The 24,029-nt window shown below is 34.8% G+C and overlaps 1 protein-coding gene across 1 annotated transcript in view; it reads left to right on the top strand.

The window, feature by feature from the left end:
* The first annotated feature begins 1,572 nt into the window (after window positions 1–1,572).
* Window positions 1,573–24,029, top strand: part of NALF1 (NALCN channel auxiliary factor 1) — a 731,256-nt gene continuing 708,799 nt past the window's right edge. The window contains exon 1 of the mRNA XM_001365389.3: window positions 1,573–2,757. Within this exon, the coding sequence (XP_001365426.1) occupies window positions 1,786–2,757 (972 nt within the window). The 5' untranslated portion in view covers window positions 1,573–1,785. The remainder of the gene's footprint in view (window positions 2,758–24,029) is intronic.

The following is a 24,029-nucleotide window of genomic DNA, read 5'->3' as shown; positions in this document are numbered from 1 at the left end:
CATGCTAAGCCTACTAGTAAAGCATTCTAATAATTTGATCTTCCTAGATATTTGCATATCCAGAGAACTCGGATGCCCCTTATCTAATTCTTTCACTTTTGTCCCCCCCCTTTTGTTCACCATTCATTGTCATTTGACAAGGACTATTAGTGAAATATTTTAAACAAGTTCTACTCATACTCCCTTCCTTCCCCTCTCCCCGCAGCGGTCCTATACACCACCTTTCTAGTTTGGACTATGAGTTGTTTCAGGTGCAGAAACGAGAGGGGTATTTGGGAGGAGGGAAGGGAGATGCAGAGAAACACAATCATTAAAAGACGCATTGATCCTGCATTTTGACTTTCTTTTGAGAGGAAGCAGAAGGATAAGACAAGGGAACCCCAAGTTGGGAGTAGGGGGGTAAGCACTACTTCCCCAGTGCTTTTCCCCACCTCTTCCTCCCCCTCCTCCTTTCCTTTCCTCCTTGGGTAAAAGCTGATGCCAATGCGCCAGGATAGAGAGATCTCGGCGCGGGAGGAGATGACGCAAAAGACTGAGCTCCCCCCAAAAAAGTGTTTCTTCAGGACGAAGATGGCGGCAACTTAGCCCAGGGACCAAAGATGACTGTGGCCATCGGCAGGCAAAATCCAGGCAATTCCGCCCAGTGTGCCGGGGGAAAACGCGCCGGGCCGCAGCTACCGCAGCAACCAAGCGTAGTCAACAGCGGCGGCGGCGGCGGCGGCAGCAGCGTCAGAAACAGGAGTAAGAGCAGGATCAGGGGCAGCGGCGGCGGCGGCGGCGGCGGCGGCAGCGGCAGCAGCAGCAGCAGAGGAGGCGGCGGCGGCGGCGGCAGCAGCAACAGCAACAGCAACAGCTACAGCAACAGCAGCAGCAGCAGCAGTAGCAGGCGCCACCAGGAAGACCTGCAGCAGCTGCTCACCAGTTAGAGCGCCGGGTGGGGGGTGGGGGGGGAGGGAGAGAGGTTCAGTCGACTTCTGCCAAGGCTCTGGACTAAGGGAGAGAGAAAGAAGAGGAGGAGGAGGAAAAGGAGGAGGAGGAAAAGGAAAAGAAGGAGGAGGAGGAGAAGGAGGAGGAGGAAGAAGAGAAGGAAGAGAGGAGAAGGAGGAGGGGAGAAGCTCTCTTTGCCTTCAATCGGCTGCAGGGAAGCGGCATGCAGCTGTCAGGGGATAGCGGGTTTTTCTCAAGAGAGCGATGGGGAACCTCGGTCTGACAATGCCTGGGTGAGAGGAGAAAGGAACTAACCAACCCCACACCTCCACCACTACCACACCACCACCTCCTCCTCCACCTTCACCACCACCAACTAGCACCACCACCACCACCACTACCACCACCATCCCTCCCTCCTTCTTTCTCTCATCTCTCTCTCTCTCTCTCTCTCTCTCTCTCTCTCTCTCTCTCTCTCTCTCTCTCTCTCTCTCTCTCTCTCTCTCTCTCTCTCTCTCTCTCTCTCTTCTGCTCTCTCTCTCTCTGCATCGTTGTTTCCCACTCTACAGTGGATGGGGTCTGACTGATGATTAGCTTTGATGCAAGTCAGATCTACCTACAGAACCTGATATTTCTGTAGGAAAAATAGCAAAAAAAAAAAGAGAGAGAGAGAGAGAGAGAGAGAGAGAGAGAGAGAGAGAGAGAGAGAGAGAGAGAGAGAGAGAGAGAGAGAGAGAGAGAGAGAGAGACGGGAGGAGGGGATAAGAAAATTAAACCCTTTAAGTCAATGCATATTGTGGTGACTCTGGCACAGGAGCCCTCACGGTGGAGTCGGCCAGGGCTGTGCGTTCCCAAAATATGACCAGGGGTGCTTGGATGTGTCGGCAGTATGATGACGGCTTAAAAATCTGGTTTGCAGCACCCCGGGAGAACGAGAAACCGTTCACTGATTCAGAGAGGGCTCAGAAATGGCGACTGTCTCTGGCATCTCTCTTGTTTTTCACAGTCCTGCTCTCTGATCACTTGTGGTTCTGCGCCGAGGCAAAACTGACCAGGACCCGAGACAAGGAGCATCATCATCAGCAACAGCATCAACAGCAACAGCAGCGGCAGCAGGAGCAGCAACAGCAGCAACAGCAGCAACAGCAACAGCAGCAGCAACAACAGAGGCAGCAGGAGCCCTCCTGGCCAGCTCTATATACTAGCATGGGGGAGTCCTCGCCTACCGTACAGGCACACAGACTCCTCTCTTCCTCATCATCACCCACCCTCCCCCCCTCTCCCAGCAGCAGCGGGAGCAGCAGCGGCGGCGGCGGCGGCGGCAACGGCGGCGGTAGCAGCAGTAGCGGCCACAGCAGCAGAGGACAAAATAATCAGAACAAGGCTATTTTTCTAGGAAACTCTACGAAACCTCTGTGGCGCCTGGAGACATGTTACCCTGAGGCCGCCTCCTCAGGCCAGTGTTTCATAGTTGAGGATGCGGACTCTGTGTGCCAGAGGAACTGGAGTCAGGTAATAGAGGAGGAGCCCCAGCAGCAGGTGACAGGGAAGCATAAAACTCCTCACTTGAAGGATTTCTACCTTCCCTTTTGTAATTCCTATACATTTTGGGAGTTGTTCTCTGGGTTGTCCAATCCAGACTCTTTGAACTGTAGTCTGGACGTGGTGCTCCAGGAGGACAGGAAGAGGACGAGCTGCAGGCAATGCGTTGAGGCTTACCAACGCTATGACCACCATGCTCAGGAGAAATACGATGAGTTTGAGCTCGTGCTCAAGAAATATTTACAGTCGGATGAGTACTCGGTGAAATCGTGTCCTAAGGATTGTAAGGTAGGATCAATGGGGTCTTTTCTTCTACTCTTCTATGTGCGATCAGTTTAGAGCTTTTTGTATTTATCTCCCCTCCCCTCTCTCCTGGTTTATGTTACTTGTAGTTATGGTAACTTGAGAGTCTGCCAGACACAAATAGATTAATACAAAAGGATTCTTTTCTAGGACAGAGAAATCTTGGTTTTCTAGGATAATAGAATTCCCTTTCTACCTCCATACAATTAGCTTAAACTCTGCTATCTTCTTTTACTGTTTTAGCGTGGCTTGATAGGAAAGTAGTGATAGAGACTGCATGGCACTAAGTAAAACTAGTCACAAGAAAAAGTAAAGTGGTGTGTGCATGTGTGAATCAGGCTTGAGAGTTTCCAGAACTGCCTTGCAATGACATTCTTAAGTTGGTCTTCTTGTGAGAGAAGAGCAATGGTTGTTGATATTTGGTTAAGAAGAATTCGTTTCAATACTTACTGATATGTTTCTGGTTTTATAAAATGCAGGAGCTGTCTGCAAGAGGTTACTTAGCATCTGTAACTTCCGAGGTTTCTCTGAGATTGATAACAACTTTGCGGTATCAGTACGTCGTCTAGAATTCTTATAACAATGTTACGTTATGAATTAATATTTACTGAGCCCCAATAAAGACGTCCTCTCCATGGTTGAGGAGAACATTTACTGATAGTCAGACCACATCAATCTTAAATTTGCAGGCAAGCAATCGAGATTAGCAAAGTAAAAAGACTATCTTTGTATGTGTGGCCAATCTGAAAAGTGTATCGCTATCCGAGGTGCTGAAGCTGAAACTAGCTCAAGGACTCCAGTGGATATAAACAGATACTGCAGTGACCTTTGGTAGGGATATAATGATGACAGAATCTCAATAAGATTCATTGTTATATGCTAGGACTAACCCTTCTCACCTAGAAAGATGAACAATGTGAGGGTTTTTTAAATTTTATTTTCACTAGAAAAAAGAAAGCATACTTTAATTTACATTTTAGAAAGGCACTCTATTCTCTGCCTGTGGCTGACACATCATAGAACCTAGGAAAGTACAGACAAGGGCGGTATCATATCAAACTCTGTATTTCTGCTTTGACAACATCACTGGCCTAAGTGTTCCTTTTCTGCATTAATATATTGTAGGGTCATATTTTATTTGGTAATAAATTATTTTGGCAATAAAAAGTAATTATCTACTGTCTTAGAAATTAGACTAATCCAAAAGGAACCTTGTTCTGACCATGTTCTTTAACATCAGAAGTAGACCTTCTTCTAATAAAGTGGGAGGCCTGTAGTGATCAAAATAAACTAGAGTCAGGGATTCTCCAGTAGTTGCTTTTTTTAAAGGTCATTGGAGGGACCTATGCTTCTCAAACTCTGAAAATTATAGCCAAACACCTAGGGGGGAAAAGAGTGTCACTGGCTGATTTCTTCTTTAATACCATGTCATTTACTGTGGTAAAGTACAGTGAGTGGACAAAGAAAGAAACTCCAAAATAAGGTCTCGGAGTTTTAAAGGTAATTTTAAGCCTTAAAAAGTAGGAATGATACGTTCATTATAATTTAAGCTATGCCCTTTTCTTTTACATGGACCATCACCTTTATTAGCTCAAATAAAGACATTTCATCCTACTCTGATTGTGACAATTTGTATTTTTAAACATTCCTTAAGGTATGGGATGTGTTAACTCTTAACTGAGAAACAGGGTGGAAATTTTTTGGTGTTGAATCAATTCTCCATTTCACTTTCTATGAGTCAGTATATCTATAGAACAGGTTCTACAATGCTTTCCATTTCATCAACTACCTTATCACCACTAGACCAGATACAATGTTTTACACATGTAACTTTATGGAGAAGGACTTATTATACATAAAATTTAGTTGTGGTGGCATGTTCTCTTTAAGAATGATTTTTGGAATAAAAAAGGTTGGCTTTTGATATGATAGCGGAACTCAGAACCTGAAAAAAAAAAGATACATAAGCAACTTGTACCTACAACAATTTACCTATTTTTAAATCTCTTTCAAATTGAACAAGAGACAAAGGCAATGGAGAGTTGTTTTATGAGCATCATCACTATACACATACACAGACATGCACAGAACAATTCATGACAAATCACTTTGGCTATGATATGATATTTCTAGGAATATTTTTAATGATAGAGTATTAGATTGTAGTTAAATTTAGCAAACATTCATTATTGACAACAGTAAGAATTTGGGATTTTTCCAGTTGGTATTTCTCAAAACAAATTGATTAATAGGTAGTAATATACTGTTGCTATGGTAAACCAATTATTTCCTTGAGATAATCAAAATAAGGAAATATGTGCTATATTGTATATATATGCAGAAATATGAATAACATATATACTTTAAAACAAGCTTTAAGTAGTCTTTAACATTTTGAGTGAAATATTTTTTCAAAGTATTCCATTAAAATTTGCTTACAATTGTGGAGAGATTATTAAATTAAATATGCAGAATATGCATCATTGTATCTAAACCCAATGAATTATATTAACATTCTTATTTATTTTCATGTAACTATACAATAAGTATATGCTAAAATTAAACCTTTCATATTTTTATAATTAATTTCATATGAATATGCTAAAAATCAATATTCATTATTTTAACCATTTTTACCAACACCAACTATGTTAAAACTACTGATAATACAGATCCCAAACTGCATCGTACTACATTTCAAATTTTATATTTTTATTTAATTTTATTTTGTAAAGAAAGAAATTTCAGGTGAAAATTACTTTCTCTTTTCTGAAGATGAGACATGTTATCACTGTGTAATTTTTATGACTTTCAACTAGGTGTTTTGTTTTTACAACACTAAGGTTGGGGATCACTGATGACAAGAACTCCTTGTTAGAACAAATAAGATACATTCTTTCTACTGCAGTAAACATTTATCTATAAGATGCTTTGCTATTAAAAATATCCTTTGAAAGTTTTTGATATGGTAAGAAAGTATCTGTCTTTTAAAAACATAAATGTATACTTTTATACTTGAAGCAATACGTTGACAAACTAAATAAAACTATGTATGTTATTGTTGCTATTTTCATTCTGCTATACATAAGGATTCAACTGAGTATATATATATATATATATATATATATATATATCTGTATTACTATCCTGTAGGATATTGTAATATTCAAAAATATGCTATATAGGAGAATTCATTAAAGGGAGAAATTCTTCAAACCAGCAGTACATGTAGACCTGTCCATCATATTGCATTCTAAACTGCATAATTATACATGTACATATTATCTTATTATGTTTAAAATTCATAATGCCACATAGTCATACCCTAGGACCATTTTAGCATGCTTTCAATTATACACCAGGAAGAAAAAATATAATGAATTTAGTAATTATAGATGTTAAAATTAAAGGGAAGCTTTTGTAGCTAATGATTCTCTCTTCATTTACATGGCAGTCAAGGAACTTGAGTTATTTATATATATATGTATATATATATATATGTACACACATATATATATTTTACTACATATATATACTATATATTTACTATATATATAAATATATGTGTGTATACACACACACACACACACACACACATTTTAACCAGAGCATGGGGTTGTTTCTGGGTTAATTCTTTCTAAGTCATATCCTTTACCAGAGTCAGTATTTGTAGGTTTTATAATATTTCATTTTCTTGCATTTTAGGTTGAAGCAAACTGGGATACCTCCTTAGGTTGATCAAAAGTTACCTCATATTATAGTTTAGATTTATTATGTGTGTTATTTACATGAATTGCGACATCTGCGATGTCATCATATTTAAGCAATATGATTTACTTTAGTCATCTCAATAAACTCAAGAAAATACTTGTTAGTGAAGGATTTAGAGTGTGAAAACCTTACTTTTTTCTCAAGGTTTTGCCTTACATTTGTAAGATGTAGCAGTTGAATGATTGAGGTCTCTTTCATCTCTGGATCTATATTTATGTGTTCCATATGAAAATAGTATGCACATAAATTTTATATTTATTAATATTTGATATCTTATGAGGTCACTGTGGTACATATTATCTAGATAGACTCATTTTCTGATATTTATGCTATATCTTTAATCAATTTTTGAATTAATGAATTGTTTTTTAATTTAATTTTTAAGAACTTTTTTTAACTTTTTTTGGGGGCAGAATCAGTCAACTGTTTTAAACCATTCTATTGTTATTTGTTAATATAGAAATAATTAAATTAACTATTTTGATGCAGTTTTCTCATTCTATAGACTTTAAATTTTAATCATGATCAACCAAGTATTTTATTGGGTTACATTTTAAAACGTGATTGTGGTTCTTTTATCTAGGGAGAAATCTGTGTTTTACCTTTGAGCTAGAAACTTTTTCAGGATAAAGAGAGAATATGAATAGTTAACTGCTTTGATTTGGTTGTATTAGTGTCTATCTGAAGCATAAGAAAGAATATATTCAAATTTTTGCTTTAATAGATTTGTTAATGAAAACTACTTTTTATTAACTTATATTGCTTGTTGAAATATTTAAGGTGCATTGAAAAACTGAAGAAAAATTATTTCATGTAACTTACTTTCTCCTGTAACTACTCAGAATTTTTAAATGTGTTTCTTACCAGAATTAATTAACTAGGTGACTGCCTCAATTTTCTACTTAATTTGATTTCTTTAAACATAATATGTGGATATATTTAGGTATATATTCTTTTTTATTTCTACAAGATTACAAGGTTTATATCAAGTTGTTATTGAATTATTTTTAAATATAATATTTCACTTGATCAATGATTTTATAATTAGATCCTGCCACAATCACACAAATAGTAACCTTTTAATTCCATATAATCATTAAAATGGACAAAGTAAATGTACTTTGGAAAGATATTTCTCTAAGTCATTGATAATCTGTTTACACTAGATGTTTGTGGGAACCACAGTAGATGATCCCTCTATTTTCTACTTTTCAATGGAATAGATTAGTTTTACATGATGATCTAATGAGTAAGAAACATAACCAAACCATAAAATAGTATTAGATATAAGATGTCACTTAGGAGTTGGAAGCAGAAATGTAGGAAAACTGTGGAAAGTCTTTGGAAATGAGGAGGAGAGGTCATGCCAAGTGATATACGTGGACTTTTAGAGAAAGCATGACTGTTTTTCACACATACATACATATGAATGTGTATATATATATATATATATATATATATAACATATATATCAGTTAGTGCCCACAATATTGCCTAGGAAGAGCAGAATTTTGGTTATTAATATGAAAGAAGAGTACAAGGAGATGGGGAGTTAGGTGAGTTACAAAAGATAGCATAGCAAGTGAATAGGGCTAATAGTGTCTTGTTTTTTTTTTTTAGGATTGGGTTATTCATATGATAAACACCTAATAGAACAACAGTGGTTGCCAGTAAGCACAGATCAATATGGGTAAGGGAGAGAGGGGAACTGTCACTTTAATAATATGGCTAGATGGAAAGATGAGTACATCTTGATTATTAAGTAGTGCTAAAAGAAACCCTAAGCACTGTACATTCCGTTATTTTCTTTTCCTTCATCTCTGTTGAAAATAATTCAATGCATGTTGACTTTTCAAATATTTTTAAGTTTTTAAGAGAGCCTTGGTTTTTCTCTGAGTGACTATATAGCAACCGGGCTATATTTCATATTCCTGGGTTCTAATTATTCCTAAGATCCTTAGAATAAGGTCATTGGCAAGTCATTAATACCTTCATTTACTGTTATTCTATAGAGATTGGCAAGACATTTTAAAACTACCCTATAATAATCGAGGTTTAACTAGCTAATGATAAAATTCTATGGATGAGGAAGTGTTTACAAATTGATATCCAACTTCATTTGGGAATTAATTTCAAGAAGCACCATATCTGTTGTACATACCAGTGATTGATCCATTTTTTTTCTTGTTAACTATCTCTATATAAACCTCTTTCAAACTTGAAAATTTTAGTTTTCTTTGCCAAAAAGCAAATTAAATTATAATGCCAATAGCAGAGTATTTTTTCTGGAGCATTTCATTCAGTTTTAATTTATTCTATTGTTTTACTTTTACAATTTTAAAATTCAGAAACTACCACATACAGTGTTTACAATATACCCTCAGTAGAAAGAGTTCCATATCTGTATTTTTCTTTGATTCCACAGTAGGAAGAAAAATGATCAATTCAGATGACTTTAATGAGATGATAGTTGACTTTTCTGCAAAGAACATTTCTTTAGATTCATGCACTTATGAGGAAAATTCCCTTATACCTTTTTCCTATAGTAAAAATATCTGCAAAAGTTATTATAGAACCTTCAAATTTCACTATGCGCCACCTATGAGACATGACAGATGGCAGTGACATAGTTTCAGATGAGGGTGTTAGGGTTCTGATATACACTGACCTGAAAGGAGTCCAGAACACATGGCATGCATTACTAAAAATGATGTAGTGGAAATAGGACTGAATTTGAAGTTAGAGGATATGGATTAAAATGCCAATTCCCCCACTTATCATGTGTATAATATTTGTCAAATTGATTTACTATTGTGGGCCTCTGTTTCCTCATATGTAAAATTAGAGAATTGAATGAAATGATTGCTAAGATTGCTTCCATCTTTCCTTTGAATGTTAATATGCTGTAGAAGAAACCAATTCTTTGTATTCCAAAGTCTTCCTGCAAATTATTTTGGAGAGATATGACTCAAAAAAAGTAGGGAAATTTATTTCATTCCACACATCAATAAAGTTATCTTAGAGTTTAGCTACTGCCAATTGTTACATCATTACGTAAGTTAAAGGACCAATCCAATAGACAATTGACAAACATATACATCAGTTTTCAAGGACCTTGTGCTTTGTTTTCTGTGCTCCTACTCCTTGTTATCTCTTATTTCCCCAAACTCTCAATATCCCTATTCTTTCTCCCAGATTCTTTTATTACTCATCTTCACTGCTACAACCCACTTCTTCTGACTTCATTGGATAATATCCTCTTATCAGGACATTTTCCTAGGAATGATAACATAAAGAGAAGGATTAAGATAAATCTGGAGTAACTTTGAGACCCTTAATGTCTGAGAAGGATGGATAGAATCTGGTAGCCTTGTTTTAAAGGTATAGGGCATATTTAATTATAAATGAATGATTTAAAGGTAGAATGCATACATGCATTTGAAGATAAGGAACTATAGTTGGCTGACAAGATAGAGTGTTTGTATTTTGAGGCTTCTAGTGGGACAGAAAGTTTTTAGGGTAGTGTTCTAGGGCTGGATAAGAGGAATTCTTCTATATGTCTTAATTCAAGAAATACAGGAGATCTATCCAAAAATGATTTTAAGTATTCTTTGCTTCATTGTTTTCAATGATCCTTACCGTCTTGGCAGCTGTGTTTTTTATGTCTCTGTGGTGGCAGGGTTTTTTTTAAACAAATAATTACACCATTACATCTTTTCTGGGAATACTTTTTTAAAATAGCATTCATATGAAGAGTTTCATGCCTAGGGAACAACTGACTAGATCCTAGGGATAGTCCTGAGAGGTTGTGATTTATGATACTATTTCTTATGAATGCCTTTCTTTGTGGTCCATGTCCCAGGATCAAGTTACCTTTTGATAACAAATAGAATTTTATAAAAGTATATTGAATGAGAAGGTATATAAAGAATAGAAATTCCAAAACATCTCCCCACTTAGAAAGTCAAATTTGCACAATCAACTTTATATACACACTCAGTGCATGAGGAGAAATAGCTCTAGTTTAAAGTAGCTGATAGAATACATATCTTTCCTCAAATTGGAGATACCCTCTTTCCCCTGTACACACATACATTCACAAGATCCCTGGGGAAAATGAATTCAACTTGGAGTAACTTAAAGGCTGATAAATGATTGAGTCACTCATGTAGTGGACCCATATAGCCCAAGAGAAACCTCCTAACTTTGGTTAGAATCTACACCAAGTTCATTTCTGGGTGTATTTATGTCATAAAAAGTCATTCCCTTCCACAGTTCAGTTGGTTCTCTGTTTCCTGCTTGGTGCACTGTTGGACTAGGTCAGCCAGGTTGCTTATCATGGCTAGTTCTTCACTATTCTACTAAGGCTGTTTTTGTCTCTAGTGGTCTTTGCTACTGGAACTTCAAATAATGCTTGTGAACTTTAGAAGCTCACAAAGTTATATAACCTGCTCCATTCTATATCTAGATATTCACTAAAAATACAAGGGAATAAAAAATGCAAAAGTAACAGTAATTATGTACTCAGATAAACAGAGGGCTCTAGGATGAAAGATGGAGACAAAACATTGACTTCCACTGCCCTCTTCCAACCCAGAGGTTCAGAACTTTTCTTCCTCAAACAAAAGCAACTAGAAAAAAGAAACACGAAAATGGTCTGAGGTAGGAATATCTGAACATCCTAATTTTTTTTTGTATAGAGATTAAATTTTGGCTTTGTCATTAATTCACATATCTCTGAAATCATCTAAAAACATTTTATTTACCATACAGCACTATACCCTCAGCTATTCATTGCCAGAAGTAAGCTTACCAAATATCTGTTTTAGATTGAAAATAGGCAGCGAATATTATACATTTTTAAGGACTGCATCCTTATCACTGGCCAGTTATCTTTATATTGTGACTTTTGTTTTAAATTCCAGATTTGATCCCCTTTAGGAAAACAATGGTCAAGCAATCTGAAGGCTTAGTGACTACATTTTATAGAAAATTGAAACAGCATTCAAGAAATCAGCATCTAAGAAAAAAAACTTTAAAGGAAAGTGAAAAAGTTGGTGGAGGGGGTTTGGCACAGGTCCTAGTTCTCTGTGACAAACTAAAATCAGGTTACTATTAAGTGGGTTAGAAAATAGGCTGATCTTTGATCAACTTCATTTTTCAGTTCTCATATTTTTTTATCTCCTTTGTTCCAATAATAAAGAATTAAACTTAAGTAGCTAGTAGAGTAATAGGCCCATATCAAACCCACTTAGGTTGTTTATATTTCCAATTGTGACAATAGTCTGCTTACAGAATTTCAGAGGATAATGTCAATATCTACCAGATTAAAGATACTAAAATATATTTGAAAAATACATTGTTATCTCTCAAATGAATGTGAAAGAGCAAATTGATTTCTAAATATAGTTATAAACAACTAAAATATATGCCTCATTATCAATTATCTTCATTGGAGAGGAATTTTTATTGGGGGTTGATATATTCATAGAAATCAGCTTTTATTGAAAATTACTTCTTTTTGCCACCAAAAACTCTTAAAAACACAAACTATAATTTTAATGCAACTTTTACCCATAATTATTTCAATTCTATATTTTTCACTGTGTACACATATTAAAAAAAACTTTTTGCAAACCTGAGTGTGAAATCCCCACTTGAAATCTCCTATCATTTTTTATATTAACATTAACAACGTAGTTCTAAAAGCCTGTCTTGAATGTCAGGGTTTCTGATTTTGATGCATATGCATTATTAATGTTTATGGAGAATAATGTATAATCTATTTGGTTTCTACTCTGAAATGAAAATCTAGAAGTTAATGCTGATATTAAAAATGCTTTAACACTTTGATAAGTTGAGGATCTATGGCTTCATTGGTGTGGGTATTTTGTCCAATAATGATCACCAAAATCCTCCTTTATGTCTTATTCTGAAATTTTTCTTGTGGCCTTAAAATGCTGCACCCAATCTAACAAGTATCTCATTCTTACGTCAATAAATCCCTAATCTTTCCAGTATGGACACTTGATCCATACCACCAATGCCTTCAAATGCTGGAATTCCCATCTATGCTCTTCCATAAAAGATTCAGAAAGGACATCTCTAGTCCCAAAAGTCTTCTTCCAGCCTTTCAATATTTCACAGATAGCAACAAAACACTCTGGCTGTCCATCTGTTATCTTTTTTCTCTCTCAATAAATGAAGGTCACTTCCTTTTTCCATTATCCATATTTTTGATGGTATATTTTACATCATGTTTCATTTATATCATTGATATAATTCACAGCTATCTTAAATTCTTCATGCTTCTCTTCATTGTTTTGTGGGTTACCTGAAATTTTGATTATATTGAGTCCATAGTGTTCCATGATTTGCAGTCATAGAGCATCCCTGTGAGAATGAATAATATTTTAGAAAGATAGGCATTGACAGTAGGCAGTAGCCTCTGATCATTAAAAGCATTGTGTTATTTCTCAAATTTAAGCCTGTTTATCCTTCTTTGAATATTCAGATTTAGGCACAGATCATTGCCCATCTTTTGTGTTTGTACTAGATGTCTGTACTCATCAATGAGCTCCATGAATCTGATTGATCTTGTCATAGTCCTTGTAACTGCTTGTCTTCTATCCTGATTTACTATCCACTCAACAAAATTCCATTCTAACAGTACTGTTGGGTACATGGCATAATGGAATCTGTTCTGTTTTGAGATATAATTGAGGGGAGGTAGTAAAATCTAGTTCAAATGATTGTAATAGTGACTCCCCCTCCCCCCCAGAAAAAATAATTCAGTCTCTTCTGTGATCTTGTTTGGTTAGATTTCCAAGAAAGGATAGAGAAGAGATTTCTTATTCTTGTGCATACTGAGCCACAACTATAGGAGAAAAAAGTTTGGTTTCTCCTTTTTAATGTCTGTAATTGGTTCCCAATCAGAATCACACTTGAAGATCAACTGCCTGACAGGGATAATGAGCTTGGGTTTCATAGAGGCATTTAAAAAAGGCTATAAGATTATATTTAAACTTAGGAACCAAAACTGTTCTGGAAGAAACTGTTAAAGTATCTGGGAAGGAATTAATGCTTATAAAAAGGACAATTTGTGACTGAAACCTGTTTAAAGCAGCATTTCTATAACACACTATAAATACTGGAATAGTTTCTATGGACCATTAGGCAAGGAAAGAAGTGGCAAGGTAGGAATGCTCTGTATGACAATGACTCCAAGCCAGAACCAAGGTGAAATATTGAAAAGAATACTATTGAAACCTGAGCTCTAAATTTACTTGTGATCCTATAAATTAGAGAACCATTGTGGTAGAGAGTTGGCCTCAAAGTCACAAATATTTGGGTTCAAGTCCCAAATATGACACACATTGGCTCTGTCTGTATATCTATCTATCTATCTATCTATCTATCTATCTATCTATCTATCTATCTATGTAAGTCTTGTCATATTTTTGGAAACTTTATAGAACTATAAATTACAATGAAGATGACAGATTGCATTAGTAGAGGTAGTTTCCTTACCTGGGTGTCCCCTTACCAATGAAATCATCTGATCAGTATTCATAACAATAAATTAGATGCAATTAGCCATAGACTGGACTACTCAGTAAGGTTTGTATTTATGACCATCTTCCTTATTGGTTTCCAAGAAGAACATGACATTTTATTTTTATGCATGTAGATAGACATAGATGAAATATAAATATAGTTAAAGTTAACCTAGCAACAATATCCTCAGGAGAAAAAAAAAGAGAGAAATCATTTGAAATATACATAGTTGAGCAAAACATCATATGGTTTATGTTTGAAAGCATGTATTTTGAATTTGTGACCTCTCTGACTGAAGGCTGATAGAATTCATTTTTGATCTTCTAGAATAATGGTCAGTCACCTTGCTTTTCAGAGTATTTAAGTTTTCAAAGTTATTTTTGTTTCCTAACTTTGTTGTTTATTTTGCAGATGACCAGGTGATAATTTTATTAAGTCTTGGGACACTATAGGAATACCTAAATGTGATCCATAATTACTCAAGAGTTTGGTCTAACTATTCTTGTAGGAAAAAGCAAATGAACAAAGAATGTCATTCTGCTAGTTTAGGAAATGTGATTAGATGGACAGTTATTAGAGAGAATACATATGTATATATATATATATATATATATATATATATATATATATATATATATATATATATATATATATATATATATATATATATACCAAATATACTAAATATTGATGGAGTCCTATTGAACAATAACTTGGCCTTGAATTGGATAAGAATACCATAATTTCTAAAGAATGGAACTTGAATATCACCTAGCAGCCCTTATAAACAGTTCATGGTGGATGTGAGTATAAAGTGAGTCAACATGTTATCACAATGGAAACTTGCCCAGGAGAAATGCTATGAAAGATAATAGTGAGCTACATGACTAGAAAAGGAGGTGAGCTGGTCATGTAGTAAATTTGAGGGGAAACTTTTGGACAGCTCACATATTCCATTTTTAATACATCAAGTTAAGTAATATAGAATAAGGAACCCATAATATTGAGTGCTATTTGTAATAGATTTATATGATAAATGTATAAAAGGATTAAGTAGTATGTATATATTGAAATCTGCACAGTGTCTGGTACATAGTGAGTTTTTGAAAATAAGTGCTTGTTGATTAATTGATTGGCTTTACCATTGAAAAACGTGCTCAAAATGATGAGGTTATTGGTTCATTGGAATATTCAAGTAACAGAAGAAAAAATAGTCTGAAAAAAAACCAAAAATCTTCATGGCAACTGAATTGTGAGTAGTGTGCTTATCTAGATATTTGACAATAAGTGAATTTTAAAAAGAATGAACATTTCCATGTAATTTTATAAAGACTTGCAAACCTCTAAGATGTTTTAGAGCAACAATGAGAATATTGCTAAAACTGAAGAAAAACAAAATTAGAAAATGAATTTATATTTGAAAGTTCCAATTCTCATTTTTCCATTTCATGAAAGGAAATTTTTAGTAAAGAAATTTTAGATTTTTAGTAATAATAAAATCTAACATTTATATAATGCTTACTACATGCCTGACACTGTGCTAAACATCTTACAATTATTATTTCATTTGATCCTTACAATAGCCCTGGAAGGGAGGTGCTACTATTATCCCCATTTACAGATGAATTAACTGAGGCAAGCAGAAGATAAGTGGCTTGCCTAGAGTTACAGATGTCTGAGACCTGATTTTGTATCAAGTTTTCCTGTCTCTAGGTGCAACACTCTATCACCTCTGCCTCTTGTATGAAATAAAGTCATTCTAAGGACCCTACTTATGTGAGAAAATTGTTATAATTGTTACAGCAATATATCTTATCCTTTAACTTTATTAGTTTTTCTCAAGCGGAGAAAATAGCAAGTCAGGCTCTAGAAACAGCCCTTTCTGGGAAATTTTTACCCATTCAATATTTAATTGCATATTATGACTGAAAAAAGTCAACATTAAATGTATTTGGCTAAGAGGCCATTATTGCTTATCTTCCTTCATCCATTAGTTAGATATACATTTCAATGAAAATTTTGTGTCCCCTATTTTGACTACCTCTACAAAAACAAAGTAAAGTCGAATACTGAGACAAATAACAAAATAAGTTAATTTGGTACTATGCTGCTTTATTTATAACAATCTCCAGAAAATCATTTTAGTCTAAAGAGTTAGTAGTAATTAGCAACATATGATTGACATCATTATCACAATTCAGGAAATGATGCTCAGCTCTTTCATGCTGAAATTTAGAAAGAAAGACATTACATTTTCTTATTGTTTTCACTTTAAGCTGATAAATGCTGAAGTTAAATCTGTAAATTTGCATTTATTTCATAACTTTATTCCATTACTAATATTACATCAGTAGGACAAAAAGAGTCATGCAAAATCAATCATTCACCTTCATTTGCATAACAAAAGTAAAGCAGCAGCATTGGAAGAGATCTCACCTCTGACAGGCAAGATTTTGAAAAGATTTGAACTTTTATCTAAATATATTAATATCACTTAGTGCCCTAACATTTAAAAATATAATGATTTGATTTGTGATTGAAGCAGGACCGTGATCTTTAATACGACAGGAGGAAAAACACAATTGTTGTTGAAAAGGTTCATTTCTTGTCCTTGACTGATTACAGATGTCAGACTAACGCTATTTCAATCCTTTGCTATACCCTATGTTGACTTCATTTAATTTTTTTATTCTATTGATTTTTTCCTGGCATACCATGCAAAATATGATGCCTCTAATTTGCTAAGCTATGAAAGGAAAATTCCCAAAGGACCAATAAACGAAATTCATCTTACTCCTCCAAATAATTGTTTGGGGCCATTCTATAGTGGTAGCATGGTGAGAATATGCAGGTGAAGACATAGGGTTCAAAGAACTGTCAGCATTTCAGAAAATGAATGTATTTTCTCAGTCAAACAGATCACAGTGATTACTTGGAAAGGATATGCTAATTGCCATCCAAATGCATTAAAGGAAGCTGTACAAAGAACATTTTCATAACTGAAATTGGTATCATTGGCACTGAGAACATATTTAATCATAAAGTTGTACATGTTAAAATGATCACTGGTAGTTATATGGCACTTCAAAATTTGCAAAGCACATTACATAGATTATATTATTGAATCCTCAAAATACTCCTGGGCATTATCGTACCCATTTTAATTTTGAGGAAACTGAGGTTTAGAAAAACTAAGTGACTTGTCCATAGTCAAGCAGTAAGTGTTGGAAAAGGGATTCAAACTCAGATTTTCTTGACTTGAAGTCTAGCTTTCTTTCTAGGACATTAAACTGTCTCTCCATGGAAAGGAAAATATTATTTGAAAAGAATATGTAATATATAATATAAGCAATATGACATGAATGGTGTAATACAGTAAAATATCATATACTATAATATTATACTCTGTTCTGCTCTGCTAGGCTGGATGAGGCTAGACTAGATATAACATCTATCCCATTCCATCCCATCCCAAATGACTTAGCTCCTTATAAATTTGAGAAATTAGACCTTTGTCAGAGGTTTTATTATAAATTTTTCTTCCAAGTTGTTTCTTCCCTTCTGATTTTAGTTGCATTGTTTTTGCTTGTACAAAACCTTCTTAATTTAATGTAATAAAATTAATCATTTTACATTTTGTAATGTTCTCTGTCTCTTGCTTGTTGAGCTTAGTCTTGAAGAAAGTCATGATTATCATTGTTGTACTCATGATGATGATGATATTAGGTATTATTTACAAAATATTTTCAGGATTCCAAAGTGCTTTATAAATAGCATTATCTCATGCTATCCTCACAACAGTTCAGGGATGCAGATGCTACAATTAAATTATTAGGCTATTGTTGCTGATGTTGTTGTTCAGTCATGTCAGACTCTTTTTGACTCCATTTGGAGTTTTCTTGGTAGATACTGGAGTGGTTTGCCATTTCCTTCTCCAGCTTTTTTTTTAATAGATGCAGAAACTTAGGTAAACGAGGTTGAGTGACTTACCTAAGGTCATAAAGCTAGTGTCTGAGGTCAGTTTTGAACTCTTTTCACTGCAACACCTACTTGCCCCTATTAAAATTATTAAATCCCATTTTACAGAAAAGAAAACCAAAGGTGGAGGAGAGTGAAGAATATTCTAGATATGTAATATAGATAATGTAGAGGTGTAGATATGTAACACATGTCCTGTTTGGGGAACAGTAAGTAAGCCATTGTAGCTAGATTTTAAAGTTCATGGAGCGGAGGAAAGTGTTAAGTTATGAAGAACTTTAATTGCTTTTCATACAAATTTTGGAAATCAATTTTTGGGAGGAGGGTCACTGGATGACTGAGAACTGAGGTGGAAATGGGGGGGGGGGAAGGACCACAAAAATGATAGCCAGGAAGATAAATCCAAGTTGGCAAACTTCATGGACTTTAAATTCAAGGGCTCGGGGTCAAGGAAAAGTATAATGAGTCAATGCTCAGTGACTTGAATTTTCAGAGTGATTTCAGCACTTTTTAAAGAAAAAAAACTTACTTTTTTTCTTTTGAGAATTGTTTATTTGTTGGTTTCATGAACATTCCCAGATATCTCCCTTCTTCCCTTCCCTTCCTGTTCTAGAAAAGGCATCATTTGACCAATAAAAAGTATATTTAAACTATGCCTTTCACAAAAAAAAAACTATTTTTTACAAAACAACTATATAATTATTTAGAGGAACCAGCGTAACTGTTCTTTTGGGCAATAGAATGACTGCTACTTCTATGTATAGAGAGAGAAGCAATTGATAAAATATGACAAACATCTCACATAGCTCATGCCCTTGCCCTTTATATCTGATGAAAGAAAACTGAAACAATGAAATCTATAATCCTATATTTAAATTCAATAAAATAAAATGCATGATCACCTGGAAGGGAAGGGTTGACATTATAAAAGTTCAAATGTAACAGTGGTTCTAGTTAGTTTAATATGTGTCAAAATCATGTTATAGTTGCAGGTACCAAAAAGGTGATATAATTTTAAGCTGTATTAATGAATTTATACTGTGTAAAATGAGGTCAGGAAGAGTTCAATTATTTTTTTGCAGCTGGAGTACTGTGTTCAGTTCTCAGAGCTATGTTTTAAGAGGGACAGTAACAAACATGACTATCTTTGGAGATGGTTGATTAGGATTCTGTGAGGTCTTGAAACTATGGTATATGATGAATAACTGAAGGAGTTGGTAATTATTTAATCCAAAGAATCAAAAACAGAGCAGTACTTGATAGATGCCATCAAATACTTCAAGAATTGACATGAGATTATAAATTTAGATATAGAAGGGAACTTGGAACTTAGAGATGAGGAGACTGAGACCCAGAGTGGTTTCTAAGATAATGCAAGTAGCAAGTGTGAGAGCCTAGATTCATTTTAATTTCAAATTTGGAAAACTTTCCACTCTACCATCCGTATAGAAGAAGATGTATTAGGCTTCTATATTGTTCCAGAATGTAGATCTAGGTTCAGTGAGGGAAAGTTAGGGGGCTGATATCAGCTCAGTTTAAGGAAGATAAATTGTAAGAATGAAAGTTGTCAACAATTGGGTTTGATGACATCATGACAGTGAGTTTCCCATCACTGAAATTGTTCAGGTAGCATCAAATGAGAAACTATGGGACACTGTATATTTAATTCAGTAAAAATTTATGAAGAAATTGTGCTTTGGGGCAGCTGAGTGGCTCAGTGGGTTGAGAACCAGGCCTAGAGACTGGGGAGGGGGTCCTAGGTTCAAATTTGGCCTCAGACACTTCTCAAACAAGTCACTTGACCCTCATTGCCTAACCTTTGCAGCTCTTCTGCTTTGAAACCAATACAGAGTATTGATTCTAAGTCAGAAGGTAAGGGGTTAAAAAAAGAAAGAAATTATGCTAGATGTCATATCTAATGAGAAGAAGAAGCCCCTATCCTCAAGAAGCTTAGATCCTAGTACAGAACAGAATCAATAAGTAAAAAAGGATGATTTCAGTAGAGAGAGAGAGAGAGCAGTAACTGCTACAGAGAATACAAAGGGAATCTTATAGGAGGGACTACCTAACCTGAACCTTGAAGGAAGAGAAGTATTCTAAGAAACAAAGGATGGTAAGTTCCAGGCTTTTAAAGAGAAGGAAATGTGGGGGTTAGAGAGGTAGTGTTTTGTTTAGTAAACTACTAGTAAGTTAGTTTGATTGGAATGTACAATTTATTAAAAAAAAGTAAAGTGAAATAAATATGACAACCTGTGTGGTAGCCAGATTTTTAATGGCTTTAAATCTTAGATTAAGAAGTTTGTAGGTTGTATTAGAGATACTAGGAAAATATTGAATATTTTTAAGTAGGGGAGGCCTATCTTCAGACCTGTAGTTGAGGAAGATTTTGTGGTTGTTTTTGTTGTTTTTTGTTGTTTTGGCTTCTATGTAGAAGATGAATTGGAGACTTGGGAAGAACAGTTAGAAGACTATTGCAGTAGTCCATTGTGGATGAGGACCAAAATTAGAATTAAAGAGGGTACTCTTGAGTAGGGCTAATGAATGAACTATAAGGTTCTTAGGATCCTTTGTAATTCTAAGCTTTTATGACCCTATCACTGATTCACACATTTAGAAGAAAAAAGGTGCTGCAGATTGAAGTATTGATAAAGATGTCCACTACTTTCTGTTAAGCTTTTTGGACCCATGTTGTGTGTCTGTCTTCAAATATATTATTCAACTGAAATACTTTTTAAAATGCTCTCAATTTATTGGGTGTAGAAACTATGTACTTAGATTTGGAAAGGATCCTTATTTCTAGGCATGGAAGCAAAGGATAGGCAATAAAGGTCAAATGCTAAGATTTCTTCCTTCAAAACTATCTCGTTCTAGCTTTAGGAACATCTAGGGAGTGGTGTGTTAGAGAATAGGAGGACTCTGTAACTAGGTTAAATCAATTAGAGCATAGTAAATCCTAGATTACATCCTCCATTTAGGCTAGGTAACTTCACTCCATTCCCTAGAATGTATCTCCCTGATTATAGCCAGATGTCTCCTAGATATGTGTTATTGGTTACAACAGCAGAACCAGAAAAAAGCAGTACAGATGGATCACTGCACATCTCTTTCCACTTCTGAGAAAACAACTCGAAGCACACTGCCCTGCTAATAGTGGGTCAGTAGTATCATATTGGCTTATAAAGGAGAGCATGTTAGTAGTCATACATCATCTGGATTTGGAGTCAGCCCAAGGTGATAATAGAGAGTTTAGCAAACATTTTCTAGCTCTCTAGAATTTGCACTTTCGGAAAAACCGATGCCAAGAATAGAGTCTGCATCTTCATGAACATGATAAAGCTTCTTGCTAAGCTTTATACCATTTTCTATGTACTTCTGCTGCCTTGAAATGAAGCTTTCCTTGGAGAATTTCACCTCTCTAATTAAAGCATACTCATAATTCTCCCTCTGATATTAGATGATAGATATGCTTTTTTAAAAATCCATGTAGTTCCTGAGTAGATATGAACCGATATCTTGCACCATTAATGAAAATGAGATCAAAATGGATACATAGTCTAGACGTAAAGGGAGATATTAGAAGAACAAGAAACATTATCTATCAGATTTATAGATAGGAAAAGAGTTTTTAATAAACAAGAGATAGAAAGCAGTGTGCAATATAAAATGGATAATTTTGATCACATTGAATTTAAAAAAGTGTTTGTACAAATAAAACTATTATAGCCAAGAAAAAGAGGAGAGTAAAAATTTGGGACAAAATTTTAGTTTCTCAGGAAAATGAGCAGAACAAAGAGAACATTATATACAACACAAATATTTTTTAAAGAATAACTTGTGAATGTGCACTTCCAGAGGAAGTACTGATGAATAGTTTTAAGTATAAACATACATACATATATGGGTATGTGTATCTCTATAGATATAGTCAAGTGATGTCTTCTCTAATAGAGGAAGGGGAGGGGAAATGGGAGATACTTGGGAACTTTAATGTAATAAGCAAACAAATAAATTTTTACGAAGTAAAACAACCACAAAAATTACAAACAGTTCAGCTTTGCTCCTCCTCCTATCAAATATTAGATGGTATACTTACAAGTATAAAAAGCCAAATGCAGCCATAGTCTTTTCAGTATGATCTTTATGAGAAAGGATCTGTATTACCATGTCAAGGTCTGGTTTAAATTAGACTAATAGAAGGTGGGAATATAGTCAAACCAGTGTTACCCTTCATTTGAAAGTATATTCATTCCATTGTCAAACTATCAGCAGTTGTTGGATTTCTTCAAATCAAAGCATGATTCATATAATTACTGTATTATGATTAGCTTTATTAAAGGACTGAAGACATTTTAAAGGTTTGTGACAAATGAGAGGAAAATGAAGTGTGAAGAAATAGTTCTCAGTGAAAACTGCTAAATCTGAATTGAAATTGTAGTCATTGGGCCTTCTCTGAGCAAGGTTAGTCCCAAAGACAAGGCTGTGCTGTTCTGGTACTTGTAATTCCATTGTAGCATATTTGAAGGCAGGCAGCTGATGAGGAATCCTTTTGCTCCTTCTGAGAAGTCCTATAAAAGGCTTTGACACACAATGAAATGATTTTGTGAGTTCATACTTGTTATGAAAAATGTTTTTTGGGTTCTCTGCTGTTTTTCTAAGCTTCAGTTGAATGTTTGAGTTTTTCCTAGATTTATTTTCAATCTGTGCTTGATTTGAAGACTTTTTAATTCTTGGGCTGTCTTCAGTCTCTTACAAAAATACTAGTGGAATTTTAGGCTTAAACATTATTCCAATCCCTAATTTGAATCATCACTAGAGATAAATAACACTGAGTTGTCTCCTTCCAAAAAATATGCCAGTAAATAATGAAATGTGTAATTTGGAAATGTGTTTCATTGTGTCCATTTTCCTATAAATAATAAATATTTGGAGCAGAAAATTTTAGAAACAAGAAAATACTGGCATTTCAGGATGTTAATGAAAAGCAATAAAATGAAAAAGAACTATATATTGTTTTGTTTTGTTTTCTTTTGTTTTCTTAAGAAAAATGGCATCTGTTCTTAGGAAATTGTGAGTACTTTATAAAAAAAATCATGTTTTGAAAACAGCTACTATCAAGTTCCTGCCTTGCCTTTTGCTTCAATTTTTTCATGATTATGGTCTATGCAATTCTTTTTTGTCTAGTTTTCTATTTCAAGAAATAAAACAGGACAAAAATTCACATCTACCTCTGAATACACCAAAACAAAAATGAAAGAAAATGTGTGCTTCTAACACACTGTTACCTTGGTGCCCTCTTTTGGTTTGATTCTGGGAAATAGTCTCCCATGTAGCTGCAATTGAGAGAACTGGATCTATACAGATTTTATACCAATTTCGATTAGCCCAAGGGAGTCAGAATATATGGAGCTTTATACTAAGATAATTAAAGGGAGATGGAGCTTTTCATAAATGTACCAATTTAGGGCAAGCAGAACCCAGATAGTTTCGTATTGACCAACTATGGATAGGTCTGATGGGAGCTGATAGAATTTATTTGGTGTAAATCATGGATTAATTGGTCATTTTATTTCTCTTATCCACAAATTTGGTTCCCATCTATATTTTCTAGATGGAGGGGTCCAACCTAATGAGCTGTCCTCAGCCACTATAAGAAAACTATTCATCCAGTCTAGTCTCAATTAAATTTTAGAGTTTCCCATTTTATTCAAATGCATGACCCATGCTCTTTCTTTCTTTACTTCTATTGGCTCCTGTAATAAGGGACTATTTTGATTTGTAATTGATAACTAAAAATCAGGTTGTTACCTAATTTCTTCCTCCCTCCCTTTTTCTCCCTCTTTCAGTCTCCCTTTTCCTCCCCTCACCCTTCCTTCTTCTCTCTTCATCTTCTAAATCAACTCAGGGTGAGCTTATGAAGTTTCAAATGAAATATTCTTTCTCTTCTTTATCTT

This window comes from Monodelphis domestica, chromosome 8 (assembly GCF_027887165.1).
Source record: "Monodelphis domestica isolate mMonDom1 chromosome 8, mMonDom1.pri, whole genome shotgun sequence".
In the NCBI taxonomy this organism is placed as follows: Eukaryota; Metazoa; Chordata; class Mammalia; order Didelphimorphia; family Didelphidae; genus Monodelphis; species Monodelphis domestica.
This window is presented reverse-complemented; position numbering and strand designations above follow the sequence as displayed.